At 40.3% G+C, this 24,203-nt stretch overlaps 2 protein-coding genes across 4 annotated transcripts; both read left to right on the top strand.

The window, feature by feature from the left end:
- The first annotated feature begins 91 nt into the window (after window positions 1-91).
- Window positions 92-8,057, top strand: si:dkey-92i15.4 (serine-rich adhesin for platelets). Of its 3 annotated transcripts, XM_063486379.1 has the most exons (8): window positions 92-346; window positions 2,294-5,003; window positions 5,101-5,296; window positions 5,592-5,690; window positions 5,793-6,039; window positions 6,140-6,256; window positions 7,466-7,666; window positions 7,870-8,057. In XM_063486379.1, exons 2-7 carry the CDS (start codon window positions 2,650-2,652, stop codon window positions 7,627-7,629), a joined length of 3,177 nt encoding a protein of 1,058 aa, XP_063342449.1. In that variant the 5' UTR covers window positions 92-346; window positions 2,294-2,649; the 3' UTR covers window positions 7,630-7,666; window positions 7,870-8,057. The 3 variants fall into 3 exon arrangements, with proteins under 3 accessions (XP_063342449.1, XP_063342447.1, XP_063342448.1); XM_063486377.1 differs by having other exon boundaries at window positions 7,466-8,057; XM_063486378.1 differs by lacking the exon at window positions 92-346 and adding an exon at window positions 1,138-1,268 and having other exon boundaries at window positions 7,466-8,057.
- Window positions 8,058-10,870: 2,813 nt separating this feature from the next.
- Window positions 10,871-21,729, top strand: aqp10a (aquaporin 10a). Its single transcript, XM_063484851.1, has 6 exons — window positions 10,871-11,345; window positions 11,718-11,855; window positions 11,938-12,056; window positions 12,135-12,352; window positions 14,020-14,215; window positions 21,565-21,729. The coding sequence occupies exons 1-6, from the start codon at window positions 11,177-11,179 to the stop codon at window positions 21,727-21,729; spliced, it is 1,005 nt and encodes a 334-aa protein (XP_063340921.1). The 5' UTR covers window positions 10,871-11,176.
- The last annotated feature ends 2,474 nt before the right edge of the window (window positions 21,730-24,203 follow it).

Genomic DNA, 24,203 nt, shown 5'->3' with positions numbered 1-24,203 from the left:
TGTCTGGAACAAGGGTGGGTGTCTGTGGAGTTGCATGGGGCTATTTACCCCTACTCACACACTTATCGTTGTCCTGAGAGGCACTATGCAAGCTACCAGCCCTCTGTCCGGAAGGCTGGTAATTGATTGGATCATTATGGTCCTAATTCTTATCCCAGGGTCTGTGTATGTAAGTTATTTATTTCAGCAGGCACACATAAACATCAAGACTTCTCTTATTTAGTTGTGCAGCAAGCTAGCGTGGTAACCACAGTTTCCTCTGTCTCAACGGAAGACAAGTAACAGTCACAGGTGCATGCAAAAAGGCGGCAGTAAGTAGATGAGCCTCTTCATGAAAAACAAAACTGTAAGTAGTTGCGGTTTTTTTTATGATTTTATACATTTATGTGCGCTTCCCTTTGTTTTTAAATCTGTAATAAAAAGGCTTTTTGTTCCCACAAGCAGCTTGTTCTGTGAGAACAAAAATTATCAGCAATCTCGGATATTTTTCCCTTTAGTCAGCATTACAAACCCACTGACTCTCACCAAGTGTGTGTGTGTGTGTGTGTGTGTGTGTGTGTGTGTGTGTGTGTGTGTGTGTGTGTGTGTGTGTGGAGTGAAGCTCTGTTTTGTTGAACAGATGACATATGAGATGTGTTCTTATGGCAATATTTATCCCTGCTAGTATTCCTGGCTCTTTGTAATCTCTGGACCCAATTAAAGGTGCTCTGTTATTATGTATTTTGATACCTGCTCAGCCCAGATGATTGGACTCGGGTTTGCCTGAGGTGGGGTGACATTACGGGCCTTGTTTTAGGAAATGTCATGCTTGTACCGTTTCACACAATATCGAAACTGTATCTCATCTCCCTAAAGCTATAAAAGATGTTCATATCAAATGATTAGTGGGGTGTGTGTTTAAACGTGGGTAAACGTGTGTGTATGCATTCCCTATCGAGGCGTTTGAAGGGTGACACATTGAACCTCAGTCAGGAATGTTACCCTGTGAGAATAAGGAAAAGAGGGAGAGAACAACAATAGGAGGGGGAGGAGAGAGAAAGACAGAGAGACACAGGGAGGAAGAAAAGGAGAGAGGACAAACCAGTGTGGCAGGTTTGCGTCACTGTACACACTCTATCATGCAAAGCTGATGGAAAGAGAAGCAGACAAAGAGTGAGAGAAGGGCAGTCAGGAGCGAGGAGCTGATGTCATTACATGGCGCTGTCTTCATTATGAATGCAAGTTAACACAATGACCCAGGACAAGTACAGAAAACATACTTAAAGGAGGTAAGGTACCTGTTTTGTGAATATAAGAGTGGACTTTTAGTTGGCTAATTTGTAACTGTAATTGAGCAAATGTATGTATTTTCATTTGATGTGAGGGTGCAATTGTTTCCTTCTTTCGATTCAAAGGGGAGTTTAAAGTGAACGGGTATGTGTTGCCCTGGTTACACAGATGGGACAGAATATAACAGGTGTTTCTGTAAACTGACTCTCAGGCTCACCTGCACTGGAAAGCACCTCCAGTGACTGTGAAGTGCCATGCTTTAGCCTAAACTAAACAAAGCACTGCATACTGTAAATCTACTCTTATGATATATAATTACAGGAAACCATCAGCTTGCAGAATTTATCCTTAATGACATTATGAATGATTAGATCTTCATTCAGACTTGATTAGCGATCAAAGATGGTTATCATTGTTTTCATTGGCTGTACACACAGATAACCATGATGAGTCATTACCCCTCAGTAATGTTATCTGCAGGCTGTATTTAAATACAAAGTAAATCTGTGCTCTTATGACCGTTCGATTTGAACAAGCTGCTGTCTCTCTTTGACCACGAGACCGATACGTGCTGCAGAGATTGGCACTTGATACATTGCTTTTGCTGAGTGGATTGCTGTTAGGTGAGTTTTACCAGTTTTTTGGTTCAGGGTTAGCTGATGCTGACAGGTAACTTCAAGTATGTTGCCTATGTAAACATGGTGTCTCATACGTGTGTACAGCAGAGAACACTATCTGAGTCATACTGTTAGGTGAGTCAGGGAGAGGACAGCAAGAACATGTTGCAAAGTGAGCTTGGTGGCAGAGGTTTTTAAGTGAGTTGTTGTTTAGTTTTGATCTAATTTCTTAACATTTGTTAATGCTTTCTACCCGAATCAGTCTCAACATTTTATGTTTCCTGTCCTCTAACACTGTGAGATATTGTTGACCATTCCAAGTGGCCAAAGTGACCACAATCCACATCTCTACATTCCAGTCCAATCCATTCTGAGAATAAAATTTTGTGCATTTTTATGCTTGGCAGGCAATGGGAGCTGTTCAGTGAGGTCGAGCTGGGGAACTGGAGTCTCCTGTGGTCAAAACAAGAAGAAGAGCCAGTGGAGTCACCACTTCCAGACCGCAAACCAGAGCACAATTAGGAATATCAAACTACTGCACTGAGGATGTCTGTCTGTGGAAGAATCTAATGAGAGGATTGTAACTGTGACACTATTTGTTTTTTACACGGCCAAAACACGAGCTTCCTAGATGAACCGCTTCCAGAGTGCAATCTAAAAGACAGTCGCTTGGACTCCCAGAAAATATCAAGTTCACTCTTCCGCTCTTTTTTTGGGATCTGGCATTTGACAGGAGGTCATTAACTTTGTTTACTCTCAGACAATGGACTCGTCTCTGCTGCCCGCTTCACAGAATGAGTATGGCAAGCAGAGGACAGGGGTGAAATTCACCGTCCGCTCAGCTAACTCTCCCACATACAGTCTCTCTCGCAGGTCAGGTGTCAGAAAACGGGAGGGCATAGGAGAAGTTGCAGAAAGAGAACGATATAGGACACACACCAACACAAACGGTACAAATAAGGATGACGACACAGTCACTGGATGTGAAACCAGGACTAGGAGTGGCAGCAGTGGCAGCACAAACAGAACGATCCCAGAGTTTGGCACTGACAGAAGAGAAAACCCTGCATTTGAAAGCCGGGGAAGATCGGAGTGGAGGGGATCCAACCTTACAAGCAGAAGTAAAAGTTTAGATTTCAAAACAGGGGCTAGAACACCTGATCCCAATACCATAGCTGACTTTTCTCAGCTGTCCAACAACAGTAAAGGGGACACCAGTAAATATGCTGGAGCTTTGGAGGGAAGGAGGACACGAATTGAAGGCAGCGTCATGGACAGGATTTCATCACTACAGGCCTTTAATTCTGTAGGTGTAAGTAATCTTCAAGAGAGAAGCGAGCTTTTGGAAAGGGGCAGTAGGGGTAAGACTCTCCCTACCAGGTTAAGATCCCTGTCTGGATCTAACTCTAGGTACACAGAGACATCTTCTTCATTGGGGCCCAAAAGTGGCCAAAGTATAATGGAGCGGATAGAGAAACTCTTTGGACCTACTGGTTTTGGAAAAATGGATGACTACAAAAATAGGGATTCCTCTAATAACTCTGAAACATCAACAGACTCCCTAATTTCACAGCGGCAAAAGCCTCATGAGAAGACAGCAGGGGGCACCTTCCCTAGGAGTTTCTTCTCGAAGGACAGCGATAGTGCGGTGAAAAGTGGACTTTCACTCTGGACACAAAAAGATGCCAATGCCTCAAGGTTTGAGACTTCATTTTCATCTGGGGCAAGCATAACCAGAGATGGTTCACCAGGAGGGCGGATGCAGGGAAGGTATTCAGAGGAAAGTGGAGTTAATTGGGGCAAGGGTTTTGTGGAAACAGGTACAAGGTCCCTGGATAGAGCCAGGAGTAGGTCCAGTATAGCTGCACAAATTAGATCTGCAAGGGTAAACGCACAGCCAAAAACTTTGTTAGAAGAGACACCAGATTCTTTCAGAGAGTCATCTGAATTCAGAGACAAAAGCAAAGACGAACCAGATGATGGACCAGATCAAATAACGGAATTGAAGGGTGGCAATGCTTATGAGGATGTATTTGAGACGAATCCACAGAAAACCAATGTGAAAGCAGCAGAGAGAAAGAAGGCTCTGTCTGTCTCCTCAGCAGCCAGTGTTAGAAATAAGATCAACCAGTATGAGGCTCTGACACAGCGAGCTCAGAGTTTTGCAACAGGCCAAGTCCAAATACCCAGACGTACCTTTTCTGTACCAGCACAAGTCAGCAGGGGACATGAAGGAGTGAAGAAGAGTGGGTCTGCAAAAGAAATAAGTGAGCTAAGGAAAAAGTGGGCAGGACTCCAAGAAGAAGGGGAGGCACAAGATAAAGGTGAAGACAAAATGATGGGAACAGTAAAGAAGGTTTGGCCTGACAGAAATTTATCAGTGGATGAAACTGGACTAAGAATAGAGAAGGAACAGACAGGACTAAATGACTTGGATCAGAAAAGAAAAACAGACTCTACTGATGATTTAAAATTTTCTGGACCCAAGACTACCCAAGAAATGCCTCACGAAAATGACAGAGCTGCAAGTGGAAAGCTTGGCACAGACGAAATAGATTTCTCCAAAGCCTCAAGCCCTGAAGAGGCAAGTGAGAGAGACGTGACAGACAACAGTACACCAACCCCACTACCACCCTGTGACCCTTCACACCGGGAAAGGTCACACTCTGATATTACTTCACCAGTTAGTGATGATGAACAGACTCCAACAAACAGCCCTAGCTATTTACTGACTACTTCACCAGTGGCACAGCTGAAAGATCTCACTCCCACTGCCGACAGTGACAACAAAAGCCCTCCCGTCTTCACATGTCCAGCAAAAGATCCAGACTCTTCTCCTCGCACTCTTCCTGCATCTTCTGACAGCAACCTTCAAGATGTCATCTCCCCAGACATCCAAACAACACCCCAGAAAGGCAAGAAACGGTTATTGGACCTGAATGCTTGGATAGCTGGTTTGAACCCAGATTTGAAAGTCTTTAGTGATGATGAGGATGTTGATGATGATGAAAGCACCCAGAAAGATGATGATTCAAACTATGATTCAGACTCTGGGGAGTCTTCGGTTACCATCACCAGCAATATGAGTCAGTCAGATCGCAGGAGCTTCTCTGTCACGTGCGTACCGTGCTTGTTTATTTCTGGTTTAATGGAGTTGCTCATTGAAGCAAATAATTAGTTTTTCGCCTAAAACATTTTATTTTCCTTCTTGTAGTCTTTCGGACCTGTGTAACTTTGCTGGAGCTGACTACGATTCGGAGAATGACAGCGATGACTGGCAGTCAACAAGCCGGCGTACCGCTTCAATGAGCTCAGATATGTCAGCGTTTTCCTGTGTGTCTGTGATGCCCACTGAGGAGCTCGACAAGCTTGTAGAGGAAGTGAGGAACCTGGGGGAAGATGCCCTGCAGGTAAAAACAGCATGAAGTTAAAACCTTTTGAAAGGTTTTAATGATCAGTTGTTTGATATTTTTATGGCTGTGGTTGCACTGGTCATTTCACTGGGCCTGTAACCTCCATCTAGATAAGGCTTTCCCTAGGCACTTTACGTGTAATGTTAATTTTGCTACAGCTGTTGCAGCTGACCAGGTTATGTACCGACTGAATTGAGTTTAAAAAGGAAAAAGAAAATTTCAACTCTGAGCACCTGAGGCCCAATATGCCAAGAACATTTTGTGTATTTTGACATCCTTTTGTTTCCCTCAGGACTATGATGATGTGCAGGTAGTGGTTCTCCATAAAGACGTGGGAGTCGGACTAGGCTTCAGTTTGGCAGGAGGCGTGGACCAAAACAAGCCCATCACTGTGAGAAAATCCTACTTCCTGCTTCGACTTGGCAAATATTCAAATGTGTGTCTGCAGTATCTTTATGTTTTTTCTTCTTTTTTCCTTTTGTCCTCTGCTCAGGTTCACAAAGTATTTCACTCAGGTGTTGCAGCCAAGCAAGGCTCTATAAAGGAAGGTGACCAGGTTTTATCCATCAATGGCACAGCACTATCTGGGAGTGCCCATTGGGAAGCCTTGAGGGTTTTAAGAAGGGCGAAGGCGAAGGAAATGGTAGTTGTGGTGGTGAGGAGGGTGGACATCATAGACACCGCTAAGAAAGGAGAAGAGGGAAATAGTCGGGGTCAAACACCGGAACAGTATGAGACAGGTCAGTGTTAAAGGTAACGCTTTAACAAAGATCTAATAATGACGTCCTTAATCTTGAACTGAAAGTGAGATACTTTTTTTGTGTTTTTCCCTCCGCTTAGGTCAAACAGTGTCTGTGCAACTGCAGAAGAACAGCCGGGATCTAGGCTTCAGTCTGGAGGGAGGTGAAGGCTCCAGTCTGGGGAACAGACCACTCACCGTCCAGAAAATCTTCCAAGGTAAGAACCGAAACTTTTTTCTTCAGTTCTTCAGAGAAATCCTGAGATTTGACATGAACACACGCACAAATGAAAAGAAGCTCATTCATGTCATCATGCTCACTGATTTACAACATTGCCCACATTAATTAACTTTAACAAAACTAGGAATGCAACACTATGGTTAGATTATTTAATTAGATTATCAAACAATAAAGGACTCACACCAAGATGGTCCTGGCCTTGAATCTACCAGCCAGCTGTGGCCCTTCTGTGTGGAGTTTGAGTGTTCTGCTTCTGCCTGCAATGAGTTCTCTCTCAATATTGCAGCTTCCCCCCACTGCCCAAAGTCATGCATGTTAGGTTTATTGGCCTTCAAAAATTGATCCTAGGTAACAATAGTTATCACTCTCTGTGTGTTAGACTGACTGGCAACCTGTGCAGGGTCTACCCCATCTCTTGCCTTGTGACAGGAGGGAGAAGGTCCAACTCCAGCAGAAGAAAGAGCACTCATAATAGAGCATGGCCCATATATAGGTCTATAATATTACACAATTTGACTGTTAAAACTTTGGCTGTTCTTGCTGGAACTAACTAACTAATTTACTGCATTGTCATGTATTTTGCATTTAAAGTCAAAAGAAAAAAATATTACCTTGGCTATAGTGCAAAAAATGCAGTATTTCCTCTTGACATGAGTAGCAGAATAAATACAATAAATTAAAACAATACATTAAAGTTATACAGTACTTGGTGATCTGATGTGGTGCATAATTTCTTCATAATTAAAGAAAACAGCATCATAAAGAACCATCTAAGATTCAGTCCTAAAAATTATACCTTTACTGTATGAACTTTTATGACAGCATCAAGTTAAAATTTGACATTAATGTAGATTTTTTGCTATTTCTTTAATTCAATTCAATTTTATTTATATAGAGCCAAATCACAACAACAGTCACCTTAAGATCTTTGCTATACATTATAAGTTAAACTTTTTACAATAATACAGAGAAACCGCTGACAATTACAGCAGACGACCTCCTATGAGCAAGTACTTGGGGACAGCGGGAAAGAAAAACTTCCTTTTAACAGGAAGAAACCTCCAGCAGAACAGGGGTCAGGGAGAGGCAGATATCTGCCGTGACTAGTTGGGGATGAGAGGAGGGAGAATGCTCCCATCCAGAGAAACCATTACTGATTACTTGTTTTCCCTCTTTCCACCCTCAGGAGGTCCTGTTGACATGGTATATCCCGGTGATGAGGTCCTAGAAGTTCAAGGGACAAGCGTGGTTGGGATGAGGCGCTTAGAGGCCTGGACTTTGATCAGAGCACTTCCTCCTGGGCCTGTGGATGTGGTGCTACGTCGCTCCCATAAGCATCTAGAAATATGAAGATTAAGGAAGCGGTTTACTCCTTGTAAGATTCAGGGTATGGACCAAAAACATAAACGCTATCTATGAGAGACAGTATCACCTTCAGTGGGCAAGAACTTGAAATCTGGACATGATATAGTTAAAAATGTGTTTATGTACAGGCAGTATAATAACTATAATATCCTAAAGAAAAAGAAAAATAAGCTCGGAGACCAGGTCAAGGGTGTATACTTTTCTTACATGCTCTTTTTTTAACAGGATTACATCTACCTCAAGGCCTGGCAAACCTCTAAATCAGCCGAATCATTGAGTAATTGTGGCTCCTACATGCATCAAGCGACCAACATTTGTAACAGATAGATTGATCAGTTCAAAACAGGTCATTTGGTACCTTTAAGTGAAAAACTATGTTGTACTATATTGTAAATAGTTAATAACTTTTCCATTGAGACTTTATATTTCTTTTTAATAAAAGCTAACAAATTGATGTTTGTCATTCTTACAACCAGCAGAGGGAGTAAATCGCCTTCATTTAGATCGGGGTTAAAGGTATCTTTCCTTTTAAACATTAATAGATGTTGATGCCCCTTAAAAGTGAACACATGATAATACCTAATCCCTATGTCACTTTTACAGCCTCCCATCACAAAGTCAAGGTTTCTGTTTTGGAGAGATTTCTCAGATAATTTGATAAGAAAACATTAACACGATAATCTCTCATGGCAGTTATATGTTTTATATCTTATCAAATCCTGATCCCATGTTACTGCCTTGATCACGTGCCACTCTGGATATTATCAGCAATAATACAGCAAATATTTAGCTTACATAATCTTCTGAGAGTCCAGAGTTCAGTGACACAGGTTACAGTGACATGCATCACAGCGATGATGAGAGGGGCTTCTATCGTCAACAATTTGTGCATTTATTGTTGGCCGCCTTTCTACGTGGAAATCCGTGATAGACATAATTTAATAGATTTGACAATCCATTCCCAATCCTGCTAAATAACCATTTGACATATTTTGGAGACCGATTGTCAAAATAAATAAATAAATAAAAATAATTTAGCAGTCATTTTATGCTAACTGATAATGTTCCCTTTAACGATAATTGGTTTTCTCGTATATAAACACACTTAGAAACTTGCTTTAGCTGCATGTAAACGCGAAGCTTTTGTCTCCAAAAGAATATTCCTCATTACTTTACGTTCGTGTACAAAGCATATTTATGTTTTTTGTTTGTTTTTAATTTTTATGGCATTTCTAAAGGTTAAAAGCCAAATTAAAGCAATGCTTCAGTAAACCTACACAGAAGCGACTTTTATCTGCTCCCTTATTCACGCGGAGTCGCCACAGCGGGCAGCTTCGCATGCTTAATTTGGTCGCTTTATTCAGGTTGGATGCCTTTTTACCAACCCCCTAAAAGAGTCGAGCCTCGAGGAGCTTTCCTTTGTTAGGGAAATGCGTAAAACACTACTCACACAATCACATACACACCTACACACACATTTTATACATACATACATACATATAAATATATATATATATATATACTTAAATTCTGTTGAAACAAGACCGTTGAAAACAGTCATAAATTAAATATGTTTGTGCATTCCTGTTTAGTAGTCTCCTCTTCACCTCCCTCATAAATAGAGTGGTGTTGTTCAGATTAATGACAGTTAAATAATAATAATAATAATAATAATAATAATAATAATAATAATAAGTATAAGTATAAGTATAAGTATAACTCAGTCATTTGTCATAAAAATATCTCGGCGGCTTCTTCCGAGTAGTCAACAGGTACCTGTATTAAGTAATATCTCTTGGCTTTATGGTGTCTGTTTATATATCAGTCTCTACCAGCTGGGCCAATTACGCTCACTGCGCTGACCAATCCTGAGGTGAGACGACCCAGTAAACGAGTAGTGTTTGTCCAGCTGTGAATAAAGAGCTGTAGGTAAAGGGTCGGGGGACGGTGGGATACAGTGACAGAAGCACTCAGTTGCCACTGTGCTCAGCGGGGTGAGACAAGAGGAGGCCTTTCATTTCACTCCGGCTATGTTGAAGCTACGTGCAATGAGGGTGAGGTGTTCCCTCGTGCGAGAGTGCATGGCCGAATTCTTGGGAACTTTCGTCTTAATGGTGAGTGACTCTGAGTTGGATTGTAATTTTCAAAATCAAAAGGAGAAAATGAATCAATCAAACGGGGTTTTCCTTTTTAAAAAATCAAAGCTGGAAAACATCTTAGAAAAAGAAAAGATGAGTTGAAATGTGAATATGCATATCCCAAATCCTGGACAATTTATCCAGATCCAGTCTAAGAATCATCCTTTAATTTTTCAGGTTTATTATTTTTGACTTTTCAAAATTTGTGCGTAAAACATGTGAGTAGCTTGAGTTTAATTTTATACCCTCACAATGACTGAATGTTTACGGAACCAAACAACTCTTGAAAAAATGAAACTACATAATAGCATCAGATTAAAACTGCTTTTGCCACTGTATCAGATGATTTGGGGTTATTTTGCAAGCTGTTGCAAGACCTTAAGACAGCTGTGCATAAACATATACCCACAAATCACAGTGATCTGAAGGAATATTTTAAAGGCTGGGGGTAAAAAAATTCTCCACAATGATGTGGGAGACTCATAAACTGATGACTAATAGTCATGGAAAATTATTACTTCATGTTATTGCTGATAAAGCTGGCTCTACAAGCTACTGAAAGACTGGGAGCTTTCAGTTTTTCACAGTACTGCAGAACCTGTTCTGTGAAAACTTGTCACATGACTTTACATCTACCACTAAAACTAAGGCTGAAGCCAGGTGAAGCCAGGTAGTTTTCTTAAAAATTAAAAAAAGAAAATGCTTCCTAGAATCGGATTTATAAGGTGTTCCCAGTCTTATCTCTCTCACTCGAGCATGTTTGTTTTCTGTAGGAAGCAAATTCAGCTCTATGCAAGACATTAATGAACTAATCTGAAAAATGTAGGCGTATGAAGTTGGATACATGAATTGACGTAATGCATTTAAAGAAAGCACAATCTATATCAGTTGAAATTAATAATTGTGCCACATGTCTAAAACAGCTTTTACCTGACTGCAAAATCTCTACTGAGATTTTAATGGGAACTTTACCTGCAGTTAGAACAGATTACAACAATTTATGCTTTGTATCAAATATTAAAAAGATTAAAATGAAGAAAAAAGATCCAAAAAATATTAAAAAGAAGTTATATAGATTTTGCAACTTACACAATTATCCTCATGAATCTTCTCATCTGTGGTGAGATCACAATGTAACAGCCATACTGTCCCTTACATGGTCATTCAGATAAGACGGGTCATTACAAAGTCTAAAGAGGAGGGCATTAAATTACACTTTAACAAGAACAAATTTGTCTTTGTTTATCAATAAGTTAGTCAAGAAAGATATACTGAAATGTGCTCATGTGCTTTCCTCTACGTCTATTTAAAGTGAGTTTTGATGTCGGGATTTTTAGCTATGGAAAATCTCGTATCTATGTTCACCCGAGGTTTGCAGTAACTTCTGACTTCTCATGCACCTTCCACCTTCTCTGTCCTCTTTATCTGCAACAAAGCTCTTTGGCTGCGCTGCTGCTGCACAAGTAAAAACCAGCAACGAGACTAAAGGCCAGTTTCTATCTGGCAACATGGCCTTCTCTGTGGGTGTTATGTCAGCCATGTATCTCACCAAGGGCATCTCAGGTAAGAATTTAAAGAGCTCCATAATGGGCACTAACATTTTATTTTTTTTTACATAGTATCACATTTAAACTCATAACACTATGCTCTGCACAGTCTAAAATCCCTCAGGTAATTATGACTTTTATTGCAGTTATTAAATGAGCACACAAAATTTATCACCAGAGCTCTCTACAAATAAGCATTATCTACTTTCTTTTACAAAGTGTTTCCTTTGGTTCATACCTATGACAATCTGCTGTTATATGATACTATATGGCACCAATAACACAGATAATCAGAGACACGATCACCTGCCAGTGTGTCTAATTACCTTCACTTTTAACTTTCACCTTCCTGTATCCTTCTCCTAATATGTACCCTACATCCCTGCAGGTGCCCATCTGAACCCAGCAGTGACCCTGAGTTTCTGTGTTTTGGGGAAGGTGTCCTGGTCAAGGCTTGTGCCCTATTCCCTCTCCCAGGTGGTGGGGGCTTTTGTGGCGTCGGGGGTTGTCTATCTCGTCTACTATGGTTTGTCTTTTTAATTTTTGTGACATATAAATAAAAAAATTAGTTTGTTTTGTTTCCTGCAATACCTCTGTTTCTGTGGCAGATGCTATAATGACTTTTAGTGGAGGAGTGTTGACTGTATACGGCAGGAATGAGACTGCCTCGATATTTGCCACATACCCCTCTGACTACCTTTCTGTGGGCAGAAGTTTCTTTGACCAAGTGAGTATAATTATTAACAGGATTGGATCTTTTAGCAGCTGCTCCCGTACCTAACATAATGAGTTGACATTTCATTAGGTAGTGGGCACCGGCATGTTGCTTTTGTGTATCCTGGGTTTGGAGGAAAAGAGGAACACCCCGGCTCCCTCTGAGCTGGTTCCTGTTGTAGTGGCAGCCGTCGTTCTGGGGATCTCCATTTCAATGTCGGCTAACTGTGGTGCTGCCATAAATCCTGCTCGGGACCTGGGGCCTCGCCTCTTTACCCTAGCTGCAGGCTGGGGGACTGAGGTCTTCACGTAAGTATCTTATCTATCTTACTGTACAAAGTGCAGTACGACTGCTTAAGTTATTGGTTTTATTTAAACTTTGTGTTTATGTCTTAATTTCACAAAAGTATGTCAGAGATTGTTGGACAATGGAAGAGTTATCCTGAGGGTTTTTCCTTGAAACCGCTGTTTTTTCTTTATAATCTTATGATCCTGTGTGACCTGTGTGGTTCCACAAATGCTCAGTGCACAGTGTCTTAAACACTTAAAGCTGCATTTTAACACTATGGGCAGAAAAACACCAAAACAGGCCAAGAGAAACACAAATTTAACATAAGATCACCATGTAAGGCTTTTATTAAACAGACAAAGAGGAATTCATCTCATCTGAGTTGAGTTAATAGCTTCTTGATTAATTATTATCTGGCCTTTCAGCTTATTGTTCAGCTGTATCAGAAATAACAGATTGTTTTTGTTACTGATCGCAGTAACGCGATTACCCTTTCAAGTAACGAGTAAAGGAAGGGATTACTATTGCAAAAAAGGAATTAGATTACTGTTACTTTCCCATAAGCACGCTGCGTTACTGCGTTACTAGACCGTGATTTTTATTTATTTATTTATTTTTTTGCGAGAGTGTCTCATGACAATGATGTAAGCGCGTGCGACGTTCATGGTAATGGATGTGTGCAGATCAATGATCAACCATGGATAATATATAGCGGGTGGAAGCACTGACATTACTTTGAGTTTGATTCTGTAAAAGTGACAAAAACATTAGCGTCCGCTGTACAATGCGTGGGAAGAAAACTTCTTTTTACAGTGAAAAAACCCCCTAAACTTCTGAGCAAGTACCCTAGCACGCTGCCACGGGAATGTGAAATTCACAGAGAAACCCCCGGGTCCTCCCACTGACATGACCGCTACGGCACCGGGCAAACCTCCGCCTGCTCCGCTCCTGCTAAACAGGTGAAAATAGATTTAAGAGCAACAGGACCACTGAGTCTTTGATTTTATTTATTTTCTGCTATGTTTTACTTGCATCTCTTTGAAAGAGTGAGTGTAAACACAAAAAAATAGTTTTATTTATATGCTGGAATGTGCAGAAAATAGGTTTAAATGTTAAACAAATTTCTTCAAGTCAAAGACTGTTGCATATAATTTAATTTTTGCTAGATGCAATGTGCATAAAGTTAAAAGATTAAAACAATTTTTATAGAGAGACTTTCATTTGATTACATTTTATATGATGGAGAATGCAGAAAAAACTAGAATTGGGCTGAAAGGCCTATTGCTTTATTACCTATTCAGGTTGTGTACCATGTTTTTTAAAAAGTAACTAATTAATTCTGAAAATAAGTAATGATTAAAGTAACGGGATTACTTTTTTGGAGAAGTAATCAGTAATTAGTTACTAATTTTTCAAGTAACTTGAACAACACTGCTGATGGCTGCAGATAGATTAATTGGACCTGGTTTTCCATGGAAATGATCTTGATGGAAGGTGTTGACCCACAAAACAAAAACTGCTGATCTTAGACTAAAGAACTCTGAGTGAAGTTTAATATTTAAATATTTAATACACTACTCTATGGGGTTTTTTCACTGTGATAAATTCTTCTATCGAAGTAAAACTTGTTAAAAATAATGAATCTGCACTCTTTAACCGTGATGTCCTGCTGCTCTTTGTTCTGCAGGTGTTACAACTACTGGTTCTGGGTACCACTGGTGGCTCCGCTTGTTGGAGGCATTTTCGGTAGTTTGATGTATCTCATCTTTATCGACTGGCAGCTGCCTGACCCAGACCAACTTGAGAGGATTTCCACCATCAGTGAAAAACTTGCAAAAAATCAGCCAGTCACCACATTGGAAAAAGGAGATGAGTTAAAGGCTGTGAATTTTTAAAGTTTAACGCTGAAACTACTTTTCTACTGTTAGAAAAAACAAAAAGGAATATCTTCTTTCAAATGATGTAGCTGTTTGCTCCTTAAACACAGCCAGCAGAGATGTGTGGCAGTCATAAGATAAAGCTGTTTGTTTACAATGAAATGTGTGTTTAGTATAATAATCACTGTGTGTCCTTTTTTGACCTTGTAGCTGAGAAAACTGCTAGCATGTTCACCTCTTTGTAAACCAGATATACAGGACTATGTAGATTTAAACAGTGAAATCCATCTTAGTCCACTGGCTGGCCTATTTTACTCCCCTCTGTTGTTTTAACGCATTCACATTCTGGCATTTCAGCCTGCAAATATTTCACTTTTATAGAAAACAACCCCAAAAAATTCATGCTTAGCTATGACTTAATATTTGTGAAAAGGTTTTACTTTTATTTTTTTCCGTTATGTTTTATTCCCCCGTTTTTGTTTTTTTGTTTAACCCGTGTCTTGTTTCCCCTTGATGATAATTATGAATTTTATACATTAGTCTGTCAAAAGATGCATGTAGTATTTGAGGGACACTGTAGATAAGTTTTTTTTCAGTGTTTTTAGGTTTCTGTGCTCTCACAAAGGATATATATATATATATATATATATATATATATATATATATATATATATATATATATATATATATATATATATATATATATATATATATATATATATATATATATACACACACACATTATTTTATGTAGATTAAACAAATTAGTCTCTATTCAACTGAGGGATCTAGGAGGAGATTAGCGGAAAAAGCAGGAACAACCTTCATGGTCTGTGCTGCTTCTCCGTTATAGTGTGTGAAAGCCAGTATCTAGATTCTAATCAAAGACAAGTGTGGATTTTCCACTCTTGGTCCAGTGTTTCACTTTGTTCTGTTGTGTATTAATTATGCTACCTCAGTGTTTTTTGCTGATGGCATTAAAAACAACCCCCATTTCCAAAACATGTTGGGATTCTGTGCAAAATGAATGGAGTGCAGTGATTTGTAATTCTCGTAACAAGTGCCACCTGGCAGTTTGCTGCTCTCTGTTGTGTGATTGGCAGAGCAGTCTTGAAAGCACACTGAGGAGGGCGAGGCAGCTCTCATCTGTGGAAGCTCCAAGAGACGATGGGCTCGCTCTGGCATGAGTGAGTTTGTGCTACGGTAAAGGACTTTTAGAGCTGGATCAAATGATGACAAGTGTTTTTCTTTTTTTTAACATGTGTCTTTGGGCATTTGGGTGGCGAGATTAAGGGTTTGGTTGTTTGTTAAGATTTAAAAAATTAAACTGATGTCCGTTTCAAATGTTTTTTTTTTTTAAACGTGTTTTGCGGCGCTCATTGAAATGACTTGTCTTTTGAATTTTCTTTCTTTCTGTTTTGAGTTGTACTACAAAAAACTTGGTTTGTCCTCACAATTAGCAATCCAACTTTTTTTTTTTCTGCCACTTGTCTTTCCCTAAATCTGCTACAGGTGACTCCTATCTTTAATTGTTGGCAGGACTGACACCCAACTTGCTTGCAGTGTATGTACTCACATTTGAATGAATTAAACTGACTATTGGCAGCAGTGCGGTGGAATGTTTTAACTTATTTTTGGGGGGCGTTGTTTTTATGTTTCTTTTCTGGGGGGTGGGATATCATCGGAGTAGATGGTGTTTGTTTTTTTGCAGGCGTTTATTTGGAGTAAATGTCACTTTTAAAATTATTTGGTTTTAATTTAGTTCGCCGTGGACTCACAATAATGCTTACAAATGTTCATGATTAAACTGACACATTTTTCCATATCATGAAAAGTATTTGCTCATATAAATTTGTCAGCAACATATCTCAGTTTAGGAGGGGGCAACAATCGGCTGGAAAAGTGGTACAGCAGGAACAACCTCATGTAACGAATTGGTTTAATTGGAAAGAGGTCAGTAACTTGAGTGATATAAAAAGAGCATCTTGGAGAATTTCTTAGGAGCAAAGTTGGGCAGAGATTTACCAACCTGCAAAAAATTAATTTGTGGAAGAATTTCAGAATAATGCTCCACTTTAGGTTTATATTTGTAATATCAAAAAATCCAGAGAAACATCTGCCTGAGAGAGAAGAGTGTGTCACAGTATGCGGCAGGACCCGACATACAGAAAGTGAGCTGTTTGTGAAGGCTGGTAAAAACTACACAAAACAAAAGGTGGAGATGAAGCTAAACAATAACCTAAACTGGGGAAACTAAAGAGAAACGTAAAAAAACCAGAACTTGAAACCTGACGTGGATACAATTTGAGAGAGAGAGAGAGAGATAGATAGATAGAGATATATATATATATATATATATATATATATATATATATATATATATATATATATATATATATATATATATATATATATATATATATATATATATATATATATATATATATATATATATATATATATATAAAAAATTTATTTTTTTTTTTTGTCTGCTTGTTCACACTACAAATAAAATGTGACAGCAAACGTGCTTTAGTGTGAACCCTCAAAGCGGCCCGCATGCGCAAAAGAAGACGTCACACACAACGTGCTCTGTTCAGACCCAGACCAAACAGTATTGTTTGACTGATGGCCCTTAATATAAAGACTTGGACTTTACATTTCCCAATTTTGCTTTAAGTTATAAAGTTATTTTATTTACATATGGCCTAATAATGATCCTTATTGCCGTTTTAGTGAGGAGTGGTGATTCAAAGGATAGTTGCAGATTGCTGTCAGAATCTGCAGATTATTTGTACTGTATAAAATGTTCACGTTTCTCCAACGTTGTCTTCCAAACAGTTTCACTGACATCTACACTGGATGGCCAGGAAGCGTTCACAATGTCGCTTCTCCGGAGCTGATAATTGGCATCTGTCTTATGTCAGTGACATAAAAGACGGATTTAATGCGACATAACCATTCAAACAGCAGTCGCTTTCTAAAACATCAGATATGTATCGGATTCAGTACCACATACGAAAGTGACCCATGTCGGATTTGAAAATATCAGATTTGTGCTGTTCACACTGTCATACCATGATCGGGTATGGGTCGCATAGGGTCAAAAAAGTCGGATTTGATGCGCTTTCGCCTGCAGTGTGAACGTAGCCAAAGATACCTGGAATCTGGAGCATGAAACATAGAAACGTGGCACAACAGACAACCTGACAAAGAATGAACGGAGAAATAAAGACTAAATACACACAAGGGTGATTAGGGGAAGTGGAAACACATGGGGAAACAGCTGACACTAATCTGACATAACGAGACAAAGGAAGCAAAGCTGACTACACTGACATGGGACACAAACCTTCAAAATAAAACAAGAAATAGAATGGAAAGCAGACATGACAATACAATTTCACAACATGGACAAGAAACATGACAGACTAACACAGAAGACCTAAGTGAAACATAAATAAACTAAAGGCAACCAAAAGATAATCAAATTTACTCAACATATAAAGGGGATAACTTACGAACTCAAAACGTAAACTGAACACGCTGGGGCAGAGACGCAGGATCGTGACACTGTGAATCTCAGTACTAGATGACTGTAATCTTCAGGCCCTTTTGGGATTTTTTTGTCATGACAATCCCTGCAGGGGCTCAGGAACACTTCCAAAAATCGCTGTCTGTGAACGCAGTTCACCCTCCTGTCCACAAGTGCAGGTTACAGCTCAATCACTGCAAAGAAGCCGTCTGAACATGATCCAGCATGTTCTTTGGGCCAAAGCTCATTTAAAGAGGACTCGGGCAAAGGGTAAAGCTGTTCTGCGATCAGCAGGGAGGGCTTCTGGGATCAAGCAGCCTCACACCTCTGCAGACTTTGTTCTGTATTATTTCACGCCTTGCAATGATATTAATATAATATGCTGTTCTTTTCACCTTTGTGAAGCTCAATTCAGTCGGGCACACATTACAATGTTACCTTCAAAAGTGTCCAAGAATAATTCAGAATGAATAGTTACAAGTTTCAATGTAATGCACCACTTTTAGGCTGAACCCTTAAATTATTAAACCCGAGGCAAAGACTCAGTAATGTTGACCAGAGCTTTCCAAAATAAGTTGGAGCAACTTGTAGCAAAGCAGCCACAAATCTTCATCAGTTAAGTTCACTATAAATAATTAATCAGAAAATCAGACTTCCCACACCTGGTAGTATGAAATGAGTGGAGGCTTACAAAGATGTTGGAGGAGATGGCGCTGACAGACCTGTAGAGGGCGATAAAATACAGAGACAAAATAAAACGCTTGAAAGGCGATGAGGTGTGTTCAGGCTGCTGAGGGAAGGAGCGACTGTTTATCAAGTTTAAAGTGTTAAAAACGGGTAGCGTGCCGTCAGCACGTGCAAACAGCATGAGTGAAATGCCGCAAGACTGTGCTGCCACATTAAATACAGAAGTAAAACACCTATGGTTTGTCCGGTGTGATGTTGGCTTCCTGATTGCAGGAAGTTCAGAGAGAGGAGAAAGTGAAGGAGGTGCAACCCCTCCTCCTGCTCCTTCTTCTCCTCTCCGACAGCTGAAGCCAAACCCTCCCTTACCTCTGCACGGTGCCTGTCTCCCCCCTCCTCCCACCTCACTGGCCTTTATCATATATCACATAGCGTCGCCTCTTCATCCCCCAGACCTCATCATGACCTCAGCGACAGGAGCAGCGAGGACGTCTCCAAAACCCTGTTTATAACGCAAAGTTGCCAAGGTAAGATCCCCATGCTGGTCTCTCTTAGCTTTGGGTAGCTGCTCCCTGCCATCATCATCTTCTTCTTCTTCTAACATGGTCATGAGGATTTGCTATGCAGTCTCTTTATCCTCTGCAAATATTGACGCGAGTCTCGCTTTGCTTGTGAAGCGTTCAGCTCTTATTGCTGCTCCAGTGTAACCAGGCTCATCCTGTACAGTAGGTACGGCTAGTTTCACCCTCACACCTCTGCAGTAGGCACAGAGTTCCTGTAGGTCGGTATTAGTCATAATAACATTTCCAAACTCAAAGTGAAACTCAGTCCCGCCACTGTGGCGAGCATCACTAGGCTGAAAGCATTCGCTCTTAAGGTTACTTAAACCAGCTTTGTGGTACACTAAGCTTACTTAATAAATGACTACATTCAAGGCAGAGCATGATGGCTTTTACCTATGATAGCATTATTTTTAATGGGATGCTGTGCAGCTATACTTAAAGCTACATCAGTGTTTATTTACATACTTGTGGAGAGGAGCAAATATCCTAAAGCACACAGATAATGTGTTGAGTGCGTAAGCATACAGTGGAGAATATTAAACCAATGCTGTGCTTTTTATTCCTTCTGGAAGTTGCCTCAGTGACATACAGCAGTGTTGTTGCTTTTTCTTTGACCGGGTTGCACTGTCAGCAGACAGCGCAACATGTTATTAGCAAGTTAGTACTTATTATGGTATCAAACAGATGAGTCTTGTAATGGAGTGCATGGTTTGAAAGGTGTTGAATCAGACAGGCGTTGTGTAAAAGAAGGTTACAGCCTGCACAGCCTGTTATCAGAGCATCAACTGTATGCTGGTTTAACTCTGAAAGTGTTCCACTTTGTTGGCTTCCTGATGACATTGTTAATACAAGGCAGTTTTGTGGTGTTTGTAACATTACTGTGATAGAACATAATGCAGATTTCATGTACGTAAGGTGTGCTATAGCGGTGCCAGTGCTTAGCCTGCAGAATGCTTTGATGTGACCATGTGTAGAGAAGGCGCGGGGACTATAGCACATACTGGGAGCAGATCATTTCAAAGCAATGCACCGCTTACAAGACACGAGGAAAACCAAGTCATTTAATTTTGCCTCAGGAAATATATAGCCTGGTCTGTTAGCAGGCTCATTGCATAATAACCTAACTTTGTTAGTTATCTTTTAATCTTTTGTTGTTTCGGTTTCATGTTCTGTGCTTCCTTACGAAAGTTGTGACATGAAAGTGGTGATCTTGAGATTTATTTCAGCAGGCTTGCATGCACCTATAGAAAAATAAGTGATTGCAATACATTATTGAAAAGAACTGTAAAATCTGTTCTATAGCATGGATCAAATTGAACCTAGCAGGTCCCTTCTGACCATTTCCATAATTACATCCCAGCAGGCTGAGTTATTATCCTGCTGTATCTCAAGTTTTAGCTTTTTAGGTGATTAACAACACTGTAAAATAGCGTAATAATGAATTTCCAAGCTTCAAATCCTCTAATACATCAGCCTAAATCCAGCAGGAGAAAAGAAAGGAATTCTGCTCAGAGGCCAAGAAAGGTGTTTGGATATTTAATGTGCCCTCACTCCCCTAGCTGCCAGCGTTATTTCATAATGGCATTTCTTGGGTCCTGTGGGTTATAGAAGATGCCACTCACAGATGGAGAGTGTGCGTGTGTGTGGAGAGATGTGCAAGAACATGGCAAACACTCTCACTCATTAGTACCTGTTAGAATTATAAATGGGTGGTATATATAGGGTGGAAAGTGAGCAGAGGACATGGAAAAAGGGGACTGTACGTCAGGCTGAGAGATAATGTTGGAAACTCTAGCTGAAAACTGATCAGCTCAGCTCACATGGAGAAAAACAAAGCAGCTCTTTCTCAGGAGTATTGATTAGATGCTGGCTCCCAGTCAGCTACCCCTGACTGTCATATTGTATCTTGTAGTATCCACAACAAAGGCAAGGCAAAGATTATAATGCCTCACCTGTCATGCCTTTTAGCCCATGTACTTAGCTGTAGTAAAAGAGTGAATAAAAGCAGTGAGGTGTGTGATATTAATAGGTCAGCATAAACGACGACAGGAGAGAAGAGAAGATGCTTAACTGTGCTATGCATGCAAAAAATGCTGCTCCATTACTCTCTTTGATTCACTATAGGGAGAGGCTGACAGTGGATCTGGCCCCAGCCACCAGAGACAGTGTGCTACAGAGACAGATGCAGCTCTCTGTTGAATGTCATATCCTCGTTATGGCTCAAAAGAGACCAGAGAGAGCCTGTTGGTGTGTGTGTGTGTGTGTGTGTGTGTGTGTGTGTGTGTGTGTGTGTGTGTGTGTGTGTGTGTGTGTGTGTGTGTGTGTGTGTGTGTGTGTGTGTGTGTGCGTGTGTCGCGTTGTGCAGTGGTTTTAATGCTCGACTGATTTTCACTGTCTTAATGGGAGGGCAAAGCTGTGAAAAGAAGAAAAAAAAAAAAGAAACATTACAGTAAGTAGGTTGCATCACCTGGCCGTGGTTTGGTTTGAAACTAAAAGAGCTATTTCCCTTCCACGCACAATCACATTTTTATGGCTCTCATTTCACTTTTTTTTTTCCTGCTCGTGCTCTGTAGACAGTCAACTCTGTAGTCTCCCCTGTATCCTCCTCAGTCTCACCCACCTCCCTTCTTTCCCTTGGCAGACAGTCCCATGGGCCAGAGCAGAAGGACGCCAGCAGAGTGGAGATGTTCAGAAAGAGGCCTCCCCCAGGTCAGTACATTAATCACATCTGCAGTTAAACTAGTTTCATCCAATGTGGCTTGACAATGAGAAATGCAGTTAACCAAATGACAACGTAGACATGGAAGGTGTGATGCATGCTGCACGATAGCAAGAATGCATTCTCATATTTATCTACAGGCAGAAACAATATGCTGGAAAACAAACATTCAATACATTTCAGACTATCATAATGTATTAAACAGCACTTATTACTGAAGCTCATCTGCAGATTCCCAGACAGATAATGTATTATGACACCAGTTCTCTGGAGGGGAGGGTAAGGGCTCTAAAACAACCAGATGGAAATGACTGAAAGATAGAAGAAGTTTTCACAAACACTGGCCGAACACAGCTTTAGCCTTCAGTTCAATTCAATTTTATTTATATTTCACCAAATCACAATAACAGTTGACTCAAATCACTTTATATTGTAGGGTAAAGACCCTAATATAATAGAGAGAAATCCCAACAGTCAGACAACCCCTTCTGAGCAAGTACTTGGAGACAGTGGGAAGGAAAAACTCCCTTTAAACAGGAAGAAACCTGCAGCAGAACCAGGCTCAGATTGGGGGATCCATCTGCCACAACTTATTTTACATAGTTTGACAGTATCATTAAATGCTTCTGTGGTTAATAAAACAAAGGAGGTTCCCAAATTATTACTAAATTAACTATATAATTTATATATAGCTTACTGATTGCTCTTAAACTCTTAAACCCGGTGGGGCAGCACATCGGTTGCTTTGTGTGTGGACTTTGCATGTTATCGCTGTACCAGTGCGGACTCTCTCCTGTTATTTATTGTCTTGTTTTCTAGTAATTTTCCTTTTTATTCTTTTTATTTTATTTGTTCTATACGCTGCTGTGAGAAAGACTGCCATCGAAAAGACTTTCATTGTACAAGCTGCACAATGACAATAAAGAATCTATCTATATAGTAGTAATGTTCTTGTTTGGTTACTCTGGGATTATAAATATGGCCGTAGGTGTGAATGGTTGTTAGCCCTGCAATAGACTGGCAACCTGTCCAGGGTATACCTTGCCCTGCATCAGCTGGGATAGGCTCCCAGCCTCTCTGCGACCCTGAACTGGATAGATGTTAAAAAAAAAACACTTGGGAATAACATTCTTAAACCTGACTTTTGTGTGTGTGGCATTGATGTAGATGTATGGTAATGCCTGACTCAGGCTCCAAGCACCGAGAGGCATTTTAGCCATGAGAAGTCACTTTTCAGACCCCGAAAAAGTAATTGGGAAAAGGCCAAGTGTCTCAGGTATGTGCTAAGTCTGCACAGAACCAGAGTACTAGTTCAAGCTAGTGAACACTAACAAAGGATCTCCAAACAAGTCATACTGTCCCCTTTCTCATTTCTCATTTCCTGCATTCTCAATTCCTCTCATCTTGGTCCTTCCCATCAGACAGATGAACAGAGGAGGCGAGGGAGAGAGAGCACTTTAACAAAATGAGACATTCTGGAGCCGTAACCCAATGTGAAAAGATTTTTAATCAAACCCACACAAACTGTAAAGGGCTGAAAGTTTGATCACGCAGTTAAATAACTGAACGGTGTACTGAAAGGACTGAAAGGACTGTAGAGTTTGTTGCATATATTCCAGCTGTGTGACACTGCTTTTATAAAGTGTTAAAGTAAACACGCTCCTGCAAAGGATGTATCTTTTCTGGCAAGCCTCCTCTCTCCTCAGTCCTCCAGATGCATTTTAGGAGCTGAGACGTCCTTCAGTGAGGCGCACTGACATGGATTTCAGGGCCAGAAGCAAGACGACAGAGGAGAGGGGAGACTAGGAGGCACAGATTATAGAAAATGAGAAATGAGAAAAAGTTCTCTGTTCTCACAGTCTGACGGTTTCGTAAAGCGGGTGTTTTGATTGCAGTTGATGCTTGTTTGGAGAAGAGGCACTGGTGTTAGCAGAAAATGCTAATTATTAGAATACAAGAAAAGAACAGATTAGGTACAGGTGAGACACGAGTATAATAGTGAGGTTTATGCACGGTAAAAACCTGACTAATGTTGAATGAATAAATTAATTAATTAATTGCCATCATTGATTAGGTGGTAAGTGGACAATGGTATTTATATACTGCCTTTCTATTCAATTTGAGCTCTCAAATCACTTTCTACTGCAACCTCATCCACCCAATCACACTCAGAGTCATACAGAAGTATTAGCCATGCTTTTATCTATCTATCCCTAAGCCTTCACACGATCTGTGTGCGCTCATCTCTGAAATGAAAAAGTCAAAGAGCTCGTGATCTCTGAATACATGACGCCTGCAGATGCGATCAAAGTGAAGTGGTTTCATCAGTGATGCATTGCAGGTCATTAAAGAGACTGCCACAATGTCATTGTTGTACCTTGCCGTCATCAGTCCCCATCCATAATTCCTGCCCCGTCAAATCAGTTCTGATAGATGTAAACTAACTCTTCATGTGCCAAAACAACCTGCTGTTTGTAGAGGAAGTTGCCTGTT

Source organism: Pelmatolapia mariae, linkage group LG10_11, assembly GCF_036321145.2.
Source record: "Pelmatolapia mariae isolate MD_Pm_ZW linkage group LG10_11, Pm_UMD_F_2, whole genome shotgun sequence".
Lineage (NCBI taxonomy): Eukaryota > Metazoa > Chordata > Actinopteri > Cichliformes > Cichlidae > Pelmatolapia > Pelmatolapia mariae.
The sequence above is the reverse complement of the archived record's forward strand: the minus strand, read 5'-3'. Positions and strand labels throughout refer to the sequence as shown.

Excerpts from the sequence above, each read along its gene's own strand:
- aqp10a (XM_063484851.1), top strand. The coding sequence starts at position 11,177 with ATGCACCTTCCACCTTCTCTGTCCTCTTTATCTGCAACAAAGCTCTTT. Across the intron at positions 11,346-11,717 it reads TCTCACCAAGGGCATCTCAG|GTGCCCATCTGAACCCAGCA; the intron begins GTAAGAATTTAA and ends ACATCCCTGCAG. Across the intron at positions 12,353-14,019 it reads TGGGGGACTGAGGTCTTCAC|GTGTTACAACTACTGGTTCT; the intron begins GTAAGTATCTTA and ends TTTGTTCTGCAG.
- si:dkey-92i15.4 (XM_063486379.1), top strand. The coding sequence starts at position 2,650 with ATGGACTCGTCTCTGCTGCCCGCTTCACAGAATGAGTATGGCAAGCAG. Across the intron at positions 5,691-5,792 it reads ACCAAAACAAGCCCATCACT|GTTCACAAAGTATTTCACTC; the intron begins GTGAGAAAATCC and ends TCCTCTGCTCAG. Across the intron at positions 6,257-7,465 it reads CGTCCAGAAAATCTTCCAAG|GAGGTCCTGTTGACATGGTA; the intron begins GTAAGAACCGAA and ends TTCCACCCTCAG.